Raw genomic sequence first — 12,025 nt, forward strand, 5'->3', positions numbered from 1 at the left:
GAACCAGAGACGGTCTACAAACCTGTCTTGTCTGAATTGCAGAGTACTGTCTCCTTTTCCTTGGTTCCAGGGCTATGCCTCATCCATACCGAGATCATGAACGGCTCTTTTAGATTGACTGTAACAATGCCATCTGGAATCTTCACAGCTTGAGTGCCATTGAATTCAAAGACCTGGTCACTGTCATGGCCATTGTCAGTAGGAAGTCCTATTGTCCAGTTCGCAGTGCTACTTGGAGGGGGAAGCAGCTCAGCCGTGCCAGAGGAAGCACCTACAATAAAAGTATAATAATAAAAACTACCCTGGAGGAAATGGAAAAAACTGCAGCTGGCTTCAAACCAACCTGTTTGTTTTTATGAGTGCTAACCTCTTAGCATCAGCTATGTTAGTGTCCTACACCAGGCAATTTTGACTTTAATTGCAGTGGAATTAGACAGCGTCAGCCATATTTGACAGCTTTAAATTACGTGCTCCAGACATTTCACCTCCTAGGAGACATTCAGTCTAACTGAGAATCCCGATTCCCTAACTGCTTATCTGAAGGCCTTTTCCCTTCTTATACTAGGAGCTGTTATCAGACTAGAGGCATTTTACTTTCTTAATTCACACCAGGACCCTATTCTTCTGTTCTTCCTCTGTAACAGTAACGTGGCCCGGTCAGGGAGGGCTGACTGAGGTTCCCCATCAGAGCCTGAGTTGGAGGGAGTGCTGTTTTACTCCACAGTAAGGGCTAAACCTGATGTTTCCTTCATACTGCAAAGCAGGGAGTATCTGATGTCAGCATGAAGTACACCAGACTTGTACAATGGATTATTAGTGGCAACAGCTTAACAGCTGCCAGTACCTCACAGTTACTGGTAATAATTCAGAAACATGGATTTTGCTGGTCAGTATTTTTATTAGACGATAAGACTGCAGCTGCTATTTATACAGTTAAAACACTTGCACAAAGGACTAGGTTCAGCCCCGGAGCAGGCAAGTTATTGCCATCACTGGGAGTTGTCCCAGTTACTTCAGGCCTGAACTTCGTGCAGTGGTTTAATGTCTACAACATATGGTTTGATATAGCTCTAGGGCCAATACAGTAGAGACTGAAAGAATTTAATTTTGATGCAATATAACACTAATATAGACTGGAAAACCTAATGCATCATTTTCTGACAAAACAGCAAAGCAGCCTTTACACATCAACAAAATTCCTCATGTAGAAATGACACCATTATAAAACACGTATGCTAAAACAGTTAAGTGATGAAGTCCAAAGCATGATGTCTTGGGAGAAAGACAAAATCCTACCAGTCATTTGAAGCCATTCATGTGTCTAGTTAACTTAGTTTCACTGGAACAGTTTCAATAGAGCTTTCCCATCAGAGGTTTGATTTGTTCTGAACCTATATGTCATTGGTATTTAGCCTTGCTGATTAGAGGGTTTGGACACCCAGGCTGCTACCAGCTTATCTTCTGAGGTGCCAACTGCTCACACCTCCCATTGACTTCAACTCAAGATGCAGCTGAAGGTGCTAAGTATAACAGAGAACCTGGGCCATGACTTCTGTTCCTTCATTCTGCATTAAGGGGCTCGTGCATTTTGATCCTACTAATCATATATATGAATGCTGAAGTGTCCAAGGCAAGTAGAGCATGGATTTGGCTGGTTCAGATACAAGTCCCTGATTCTGCGCCATATTTTCTCTACCACAGGTGTCTTTGGCAACACTCATCACATTCTTTCTATGCCTAAAAATATGAGCAGTTTCTAACAGCCACACCCTTGAATGCATCCTTTCAATTACTGAGAATTTATCTCCAGTAAGAGAAACTGCTGTCCCAAATGGGGAGACTAGAAAAGGAACCCATAGCGATCTTCTCTGATGTAACAGGTATTTGAAAACACTGACTCGCCTTTTTTGTTAGTCGAGTTTGGGGAGACTAATACACCAATACAAAAATCAAGTGCCCACCAATTTGATGCGTTTCCTAGTCCTGGCTAGGGAAGAGATATGCAAAGAAAGATAAACAAGCAACAGAAAAACTATTTTACTTAAACCAATTGACGTAGTTTTACCACAGAGTCTGTGAAGGGATTTCTCAGAGTAAGTATCTCTGTCACAGCCTTTTCCAATGTGGCTGGTCTCCAGTTCAACTGTTGCTTGAATTGAAGTTATGGGCTCATCACAGGTCTCCAAGTGAATATTGGGGAAGAGAGCTAGAGAACCAGTGCCGGGTTCATATTCTATTCTTTTACTCCAACCTGTGTATTCACCAAAAGAAACAGGATTAGAGATCTTTGGTATTACACTGAAGTAGAAGTACAGCAACGGGTGAAACAAAATAGGGAGGAAACTGAACTAACCTTGCCAGCCAGGCTTGCATGTAGGCTTAATGCTTATCTTCACCAACACGTCCTCAGCAGCTCTCTTCTTCCCACAGTCATATGCAGTCACTGTAAGCTTATATTGGTGTTCTTTGCCATAGTTTAATTTTTCTGTATTTTTGATGTAACCTGGAAATTAACATTAAATATATGCATCTTTTAGACTAACCGCTGCATTATACGTATTTTTACATGTACTAAGACTCAGAGCCATATGTTCAACCTAATTAACCCTTCTCTATTTATGTAGGTTTTAAATGCTAAATGACCAACCCAGCTATTTAAGAACTACTTAAATCCAGACGATTAGCACAAATACATACAGCAACAGATGCAATCATGTCACTTTGTCTCTTTGCAGCTTAATATGTCAGTGTAAATCTTTTAATAAAACTCAAGACTTAACTGACCCCAATCAAATACTAGGTCCTTTAATGCATCCCACTAAGCATTTTATTTAAACACGGGGGAGGGGGGGTTGGTAACAGTGGCTGCACCCTTGACCAAAGCAGGCCTAAGAAGAACAGTAAGTGCTGCGTCCAAGGAGGCTGACAAAGAATTTTCCAATGAAATAAAAATTTAGAAGCAAGCAAACCTGAAGCCACTGCCACTAAGTGCAACACCAGAGGAAGAGCTTCCCGTGATCCGATCCCCACAGACCCCTCTAAACCTCACGAACTGTTCATAAGTACCTCAATTTTTAATGAACTTGGCCCCAAACCTTGGCATCAGTGATCCACACCAAAGAGCGACATAACAGAGCACAGAAAAAAAAATAAAGGCTTTTTTGTAATCTATTTTTATAACATGAAAGGCTAGCCTGGACATGCAAGGCAATTTGTGTTTCTGAGAGCAGCTGTACCAAGGCAGATGCTTGTAAAGGATGCACACTCAGGCATCCACGTGGAGGATACACCTGGAGCGTGTTCCAAAGGAACTATACCAGGGTTAGGCAATGTTTTTGGGCAGTGCCAAAAACACCTGCAACCTCAACTCATAAGATGCTGGTGTGCCAGAAGTAGATGGCATGGGAACTGTGAGGGGTCTGATCCTTGTTGTGGCAGCACAGACCTGGCCCCTTCCTCATCATCTGCCCAGAGGCATACATACCAAGCAAAATACCTTCACGTGCCACATACCGGCACCCATGCTGAGGGTTGCCGATCCCTGGACTATACCATCCCTAGCACAAGCAATCGTGTCTGCAATCTATGGGCATGAGGAAGGAGCCAAGTTAAAAACCAAAAAAACAGAAGAGCACCTCAGACTTTAAGACGAGACAGAAAAAAGAGGAGAGGAAGAAACAACTAGAACTTCATAGAATCATAGAATCACTGAGTCGGAAGGGACCTAGACAGATCGAGTCCGACCCCCTGCCATGGGCAGGAAGGAGTGCTGGGGGTAGCAGGGGTCATAAGACCCCAGCCAGGTGCCTATCCAGTCTCCTCTTGAAGATTTCCAGGGAAGGTGAGAGCGCCACCGCTCTGGGAAGCCTATTCCAGGCTCTGGCCACCCTTACAGTGAAGTAGTTCTTCCTAATATCCAACCTAAACCTACCCTCCCTCAGCTTGTGGCCTTGTTCCTAGCGACTCCAAGGGGGGCCCTGGTGAACAGACTTTCCCTGAGTCCCTGCTGGTGGCCCTTGATAAGGTTGGAGGCAGCCACAAGATCCCCCTCAGTCTCCTCTTGCGGAGACTGAAGAGATTCAGGTCCCTCAGCCTCTCACAGGGCTGGCCACGGAGGTCCCCAACCATACGAGCGGCCTCCTCTGGACCCTCTCCAGGTTCTCCATGTCCGTCTTGAAGTGCAGTGCCCAGAACTGGACACAGTACTCCAGCCATGGCCTGACCAGTGCCACAGAGGGCAAGCAAGACCTCTCTGGACCTGTTAGTGATGCCCCTGTTGATGTATGACAGAGAGCGGTTGGCTCTGCCTACTGCTTCGTCGCATTGGCGACTCCTATTCATCCTGGAGTCAACTGTGACTCCAAGATCCCTCTCTGCCTCTGTGCTGCCGAGAGGGTCAGCCCCTAACCTATAACCATAATGCTGGTTCCCTCTCCCCAGGTGCAGCACCCTGCACTTGTCCTTGTTGAACCGCATCCTGTTCAGATCCGCCCCCTTCTCTAACCTATCCAGGTCTGCCTGGATGCGGTCCCTGCCTGCCGGTGTATTCACTTTACTTTAGCATAGTAAAGTATATTAGCACAATGAGAGTCTGCAGATTCATAGATGCCTGAGATGGTTTGAGAGATGAAACAGTGAGGTTTGTATTATCATCAAGAGATCCTGACTTTTACTGTACAAAAGTTCAAATGGGAATCTGAAATGGTAACAAATACATATCTGCTCAGTTATACTGTAGAACTAGATTACAAATAGAGGGACTGAAGTATATTTCTTACTAACTTCAGTATGACCGCGACAAATTTGAAGATAATGGGAGTACGGTGGGGAGAGTGCTTTAATTAGAGTGGCTCCAGGAGCTGCTCTAATTAAAGGACCTGGAGCATCTTGCATATCAGTGTCTGCGTGCTTAAAAATGGCAGCAGGGGCACTTTAACTAAAGCTCATTCGACAAACTTTAGTTAAAGCTTCCCTGCCACCATTTTTAAGCACCCGGATGCTGATACACAAGACTGCTGGAGCAACTTGATTAATCAAGTCTGCTCTGATGCACTGTAATTACAGCACATCAGAGCAGCCTTGATACTCATGTGTAGGTGGCCCATTGTCCAGTGACCAATTAGAGCAATTTTCCCACTTCCCCAATTCTTACCATCTTTGTCAATTGCAAAGGGAACATCTGGAGTTACAATTTCATAGCTGCAGATCTGGCTGAACTGGGGTGAACAATCTGCATCCACAGCTTCCACTTTCAAGATGTTGTCATATCTCTTCCCTTCAATGACTGTTGCCTTGTAAGACTTCTCTTTAAACACTGGAGCATACTCATTAACATCGTTCACTTGGATATGTACTGTTGCTCTGGGGACAAGACAAAATAATCAGAACAGGAATATTTTGCAAAGCTTCCATTCATTAGCTCTTCTAAGGAAGAGTTGAGGAATGTCTCATTGTAGCCAATGACTGGGCAAACTCCATAGTGCAAATCTATCCCTCTGCTAAGGCAGAATACAGTTCCCCCTCCCAAGAGAGTAATACATACTTTGCATATGACACTTGGCATCTTGTCTTATTAAGACGCAATAACAATTACAAAGTTAGGCTTCTGAAGGAAAGAGCTTTCTGAGGGGAAAGAGCTACTAAAGATGCACCTTAAGTATTTTACAGTGATCTATAAATCCAAGCAGTTTAGGTCTCTCACACCTTTCTCCTTACGTATGTGTCACAGCATGTGAGTAAATATAGAATGAGCAAGATCCAGTTTTCTTCATCACCAGAGAGAAAAGTACAAGATGAAACACATGCAAGAGACTATAGAGAAAAACATTTAATCAATGCCGCCCTCCTGGAGGAAATGAAAGAATTTTTTTTCTTAAAAAAGAGATTATTTTGGCCCAGTCCCCAGCAAATTTAGTGCAAGACAATTTGACATTTCACAGATTTCTTCACTGCATCAACTGACCAAAGCGAGCTCCACTGTTACATATCAGCTAAGGAGACTCAGTGCAACACACTCAATAATAGATGGGTTATCACAGTAACACATTTTAGCACCAAGAGAAAATGACCAGCTCTGTACCAGTCACACAGCCAGGCCAGCCAAAGAGTATAGAAGATAAGCAACCATTAACTGATGCTCCAGACACCAAGATTTCTAGAGCTGCTGTTTTCTCACCAATTTACTGAGTTTCCTCAGATTACCGACTGGTGCTCCTTTAAGTGCAAACTTTTAATTTCTTTCTGTTAAGCCCATATCCTGCCTGTAACCCCATGAACTGCAGCAAGCAGGAAAAAATGGCAGGCATCCACAGGTTCTACAATGTGAATACCTGCTGCACAGAAGGAGTCACAGGAATTGCACAGAGGAAAACCATACTTTCACACGGTATGTGAAACTTTGTTGTCATTTTTCCATGTTGACTGTTTCCCCAATAGTACAATCAAGTGCTGATAGGAAGTTTATCTATATGCCACTCTCCTTGAAGCACATGACCCTATGAAGTTGCTTTCCAAGTTGGCACATCGTTTACATTCTAGATGGCATAAGGCTAGAAAAATAGCAAGGATATATTAGTCAATATGACACCAGACCTGGACTAATGGTAGTCTGCCACATGCTGTACAGATGTTTTTTTCAAGCTGTTGCATAGTTATTTTTCAAGTGGCTTGTTAGAGCAATTTTTACTATGCGGTTTTCCATTTTTCGCTATATAAACAGCAGATTGCTTTGTTACCAACCTTTTGATCTAGGAGGCAAGAAATCTCAGGCCAATAAGTTTCTTTTTTCCATTCAGGCCTCTTGGAAGCAATAAAAACATGTGTTCTTCTTCCTGTTCCTCAACACTAACACCTACCAGAGAAATGTGTCTTGGACGCATCTGACACATGATCTTCCTCAGAGAGCCGTACCTATATCCACATAGGATTTTAACAGTTTTATCAGCATTCTAACTGCCTGTACCACCACATGATTAGTTTTCTTGATGTACCTCCAGAGGTGTCAAGGGCTAATGCAGTGCCAGCTACAACCTGGAGGCAGAGACAGCAAAACCATTCTTTTTCAATTCACTGCCACTTGCATCAATATCACACATGGGTCTTTCAGTATCATCACTTGGTTTACATACGTTCGAAATATAAAGCACATAAACCACATCAGGCAAAGGACTACTTAAAATGAACTTCCTCTTAGCCACCCCCAGATTTACTTACTTGTGGGATTTTTTTGCATTGACTCCGTCTGGTCCCTTTCCACAATCATAGGCCTGTATGGTGAACGTGTAGTCTTTCTGTAGTTCACAGTCAAGTTTTTCTTTAGAGCGTATTATTCCCTCACCTGTGGATTTATCCACTACCACAGCCTCAAAGGGGACATTCTGCCCGTGAATCTTAAAGCCACAAATCTCACCTAGAGATTCAAAGCAACAGAGGTTAGAACCAGTCAATAGCTTTCATACATTTTAAAAAATAAATGACTCAGTATTTTGCAGCCAGGGATTTGTGAGGGTCTGTGGACAAAGCAAGAGCACTGTGCTTTAAAATGGGTGAGTTCTGGGAACTTTAGTAAAAAAGAAGCATACGTCTGCCTTCCAAGCAACTGGTTTACTTTGCATCCATTCATGCAGGAATACAAAAGAGAAAAAGAGAAATGTAGACAGGCATTTCACAGGAGTACTTGAGACAGCTCTAGGGTAAGAGTAGATCTTATGAGAGCATACAGCCAAGGCCACTGGTAATATCTTCTATGCCAAGCTACTGGGAATAGCTGGGCAGCTTGTTTATTTTGACCAGAGCAGAAGGTTAAAATGCACAGTTACAAGTCAAGAGATGAAGAAGCATCCAGTATAGGTTCAGCACCATAATTACAGAAATTCTGTCAACAGATCAAAAGAACAAAGTCTTCCTGTGCAATGTACCTGGCTAAAATTAGGGAATCAAAATAAACTACTGAATGAGAAAGGTAGAAATACCAACTTTTCAGGCATCCATTTCAACAGCTATCTACTAATATAGTAGGGACAATGTTAATCATAGGTTTGCACATGGAAGGATTTATTAGACTTTCTTTTCTGGTCAAACACTTCTTCCTAACAGACCTGAAAGAGAGGCCTACATTACCTTAGGTTAACGATAGCTAAGGCCAAGTCTATGTTACAGACTTCCACTGGTACAGCTGGTTAGCCGGAGGTATGGAGCGCAAATGACACAAAATGTTCCAACTGAAGCGGTTTGACAGATATGGTTATGCCAGCAAAACTGCACTTTTACTAAATAGCTGTTTAAACTTGGGAGCTGGTGTTTTTTTCTTTAAGGCACGATTTTGCCAATTTAGCTGTGTCCACACTAAATGCTTTGCTGATATAAATATACCTATAAAATCCCTACACCAGCAAAATACTCCAAATGAAGATATGACCTAAGACTATTTACACACTGGATCACAAAACAGATTTAATGTTACCAGGTAAGCGCTTATTTAAAAAAGTGTATTGTAGGAAGTGTGGTCTCTTTCAGCAAATCCATATTACTTTATAAAACGTGGGGCAAAACATAATGTTCCAAAAAAAAAAAAAAAAATGTAAAATACCAATGAAAAAGCTAAAGATACTGCCCTGCCCCACTCCAAGCTCAACAGGATCCATAGAGTCTACAATAAAACCCCAAACAGTTCAAATGGATGTCTGATTTACAGATATTTCTAACCAAGGGTTTGGTTACGTAACGGTTTTTATTGATATATTTTAAAATAGAAAAGAACTGGGAGAATAAAATGGGGCAAAAAAGCATGACAGGATCTTCTGTTTAAGTGCTGATTCCCCATTTCATAACCAAAGTTAGTGGGTTAATATTTATAAAAAGGGATAGAAAGAACCCTTTATCACCTTCTTTGGTGACTGTCACCTCAAAACTCTCTAAAGGGAGAAAAGATAAACCCAAGTCAGTAACACAGGAAAGACTTAAGAGGGAGCAAAAAAGGAAAAAAAGTCAAAGATGCACACATTACATAGAAAAGCTTTGGATAAATTGCACAAACAAACAGATTCCAGTGGTCAGTTGCTGCAACTGTTACAAACCTAGAGCCTCAGTCTCTTTAAAGGTTATTTCATCTCGGTCTTCAGTTTACCACTCCCTAGGCAATTTCTTAGGTTAGGTATTTGCTTAGTTTGTTAAAGGCTTCATCCTTCTTCTCTGGGGTACTGACAATTGGATAAGGGATGCCAAGCAGCTATTTTCTGAACTTCTATACTTTCAGAGAACTGCCCAGCAAATTGAAGCCACACCAAAAACTTAGCTTTAACTCAGTCTCACTAAGGAATACATATGGAATACTTTAAAGGTTTTTTTTTTTAAATCAAATAAAATGTCACCTTTAATGCAGTTTCACAGTAGGCATTTCTCTCAGCTTGGACAATGCAAAACATTCTTGAGTTTTACTATCAACTTTTTTATGCACCAGTGTAATGTTCCTATGTAAAAGTTGCAAATACAGTACAAACGGTTTTGGAATTGTTCCCTTTTTTTTTGGACAGTGGACCCGTGTGCGTCTTGGAAACATTTTTATTGAGCTAGGTTCTGTGACTACTAGTTACAAAAATTTAATTTCAGCAGCAAATTTAACCTGAGAATTTTCCTTTATGATTATACTAAGCATTCATGTTAACGTTAAGCAGCCTGATGAGCATAAAACAGGGTTTAACTTAGGAAAATCATTTTCTTTGCCTCCTTGAGTATGCCACTTTTCCAGATTTAATGAACATCTAATAATTTCCACCTCTTTTACACAATCGCTTACATACTTGAATGTTGGGCATGCAATTTCTGGTGATAAGACAGAGCTGACAGGTTTTATCTCAACAGAAACCACAGTGTTATTAAAACCCTGAACTCGCATTTTGTTACATGCTACTTAACATTCCACTTACATTTTCTTAACTACCATAGTCTCTGACCCAAGATACAGTTACAGCTAAGCAAACTTTATGCTTAAAATGCATATCAAATAGAACTATTGCTCATTCACATTTATTTGAGAAGGGTGCAAACTAGTAAATTCTCCATGATAAATAAAGGCGGGGGGGGGGGGGGGGGGGGATGATTATAATTCCTTAATGCGCTAAACAAAAATACAAATGTTCAAAAGTAAAAAGGCAAAATACTGGATTAATACTGAAGCATAAAATATCCTTCAGTGTGAAGGACAAATTACTGCAGAATGGGTAATTTTTGAACAGTGGGCCCTTATTTTATAAAAGGACAGTTTCTGAAATCAGACTTTCACGAGGTTATTCCCAAAGCCTATTTAAGGCAATCTTATAGGTTTATAATTGACTCCTTATTTTATAGCAACACATGTAAGTCTCCTAAGGCATCCATATATAAAACCTGTTTCACCGTTTGTTTACACAGCATATAAATATAGTCTTGAATATTATGGTGTTTTAATAATAGAATCATTCAAGAAAACCACACACTGCCCAAATTCCTGGCTAACAGCACTGAGTGATCAAAAATGACTATAAAACAAGTGCAGGCTTTTAAATACTGAATGTGCCCTACTCTAATAAAGTTAGCCTTGGGAATCAGGCATTCCAAGAAAGGCACTGAACTGAGAAAATACACAGATAAAGAGGGCATGGTAGCAGAAAGCCTAATAATGGAACTTAGGGGGAAGAGGGAGAAGTGTGTTAAATGATGTGACAGATGTATATTTTTTTTGCTGCTCAGTTCTTGGTCATTTAAACTGAACTCTAACCCTGGCATCAGTGCCAACCTTTGCTGCTAGGCAGTTCAAGTATTACATTCCTTGACAGCCCACCATCACAGTAAGTCACCATTAATCTGCCTGATAAATACCCATGAGTCTTCAGATGCTCCTTAGGGTACTGAAGCTTCTGCTCAAGATGTACTACAAATGAATTCCTACCAGATGTTTTTCAGAACAAGAATATATGAAATACATTCACATTTTCCACTTCAGAGGAACGAGATCTTATTGAAACAAAAAGCCCGCACATAAAAAAGCCAGGGTGCAAAAAGCCTTTTTGTCATTACAAGGGAAGGTGGTTCATATGTCAAGAAGTTAAAGCGCATAGATGAAGCACACACAGACAACAAAACTGACATGTATATGAAATGTGCAACTCTCAACTGGAGCAAGGTTTCTAAGACCCATTAGCTCCATTCCACAAAGGGTCTCCATCATAAAAGAAATTATTTTAATTCCCCTAAAGTACAAAGTATTTTAAGAATTTAGGCTCCTGCCCTTCAAAACAAATCAGAGACATCATTACAGAGCAAGGTCAGGATGGATAAGACAGCAGACAGATGGCTTTTCCAGTAAAAGGACAGTATACATCTTAAACATCAGCTACAAGATGCATTGATTTTTCCAGCAGGTCAAGGAACCTCATACATCTAGGACTTTTAACAGGATTAAACAAATCTTGCCACTGAATTTCTTCATTCTCACAAAGTTCAGTATCATATAATTAATCTTGTGATAAACTTCTTAATATAAATGGGTATCACGGTATGCTATACATACATTATTTTGCACTTCATTTTTTTGCCTGAACTTGCTCATTTCATTCTGGAGTTGAGGAAAATTAATGCAAGATGCCTCTGTCCTTGACATATCCAGATGGGGACAGAGATCAGTTAGGCAGGTTGGATATTAGTCTGTCATTAGATACACTTTAATCTCTGTAGTTTAATACAATTTAGATTAGACTAGATTGCATCAAGCAGAGGGTCAGTCCTGCTAGGGTTAAGACTGAGAAAATAACTTCTGTTTTATGTTTCTAACATGGGCTGACCGCTGCACTTTATGCTAGCCTAAAAGTACCAAATAAGCCTTATGAAAATGTTTACTACCATCTTATCATACATTCTGAGGAGGGTGAAGGATTTCTTTTTTCTTTTCTTTTTTTTTTTTGGGGGGGGGGGGGAGTGGGGTAGGAAGAAGGGTTACTTATTTTATACTGAAATGCATCACAGCACTATGAAGTAGGTTACTACAAATTCA

General features: G+C 40.9%; 1 protein-coding gene across 4 annotated transcripts in view; it reads right to left on the bottom strand.

Moving 5' to 3' along the window:
• CLSTN1 (calsyntenin 1) overlaps nucleotides 1-12,025 on the bottom strand; it is a 62,643-nt gene that overhangs the window by 18,774 nt on the left and 31,844 nt on the right. For 2 of the 4 annotated variants that reach the window (XM_090024660.1, XM_090024658.1), the window contains exons 3-8: nucleotides 8,883-8,912; nucleotides 7,213-7,408; nucleotides 5,153-5,361; nucleotides 2,354-2,503; nucleotides 2,066-2,251; nucleotides 23-271 (exon numbers count right to left, since the gene is read on the bottom strand). In XM_090024660.1, the coding sequence (XP_089880786.1) occupies nucleotides 23-271; nucleotides 2,066-2,251; nucleotides 2,354-2,503; nucleotides 5,153-5,361; nucleotides 7,213-7,408; nucleotides 8,883-8,912 (1,020 nt within the window). The remainder of the gene's footprint in view (nucleotides 1-22; nucleotides 272-2,065; nucleotides 2,252-2,353; nucleotides 2,504-5,152; nucleotides 5,362-7,212; nucleotides 7,409-8,882; nucleotides 8,913-12,025) is intronic. The other 2 variants (XM_090024661.1, XM_090024659.1) reach the window with 1 other exon arrangement.

The sequence above is a fragment of the Crocodylus siamensis genome, chromosome 12 (assembly GCF_052110815.1).
Source record: "Crocodylus siamensis isolate JL-2025a chromosome 12, ASM5211081v1, whole genome shotgun sequence".
Classification (NCBI taxonomy): domain Eukaryota; kingdom Metazoa; phylum Chordata; order Crocodylia; family Crocodylidae; genus Crocodylus; species Crocodylus siamensis.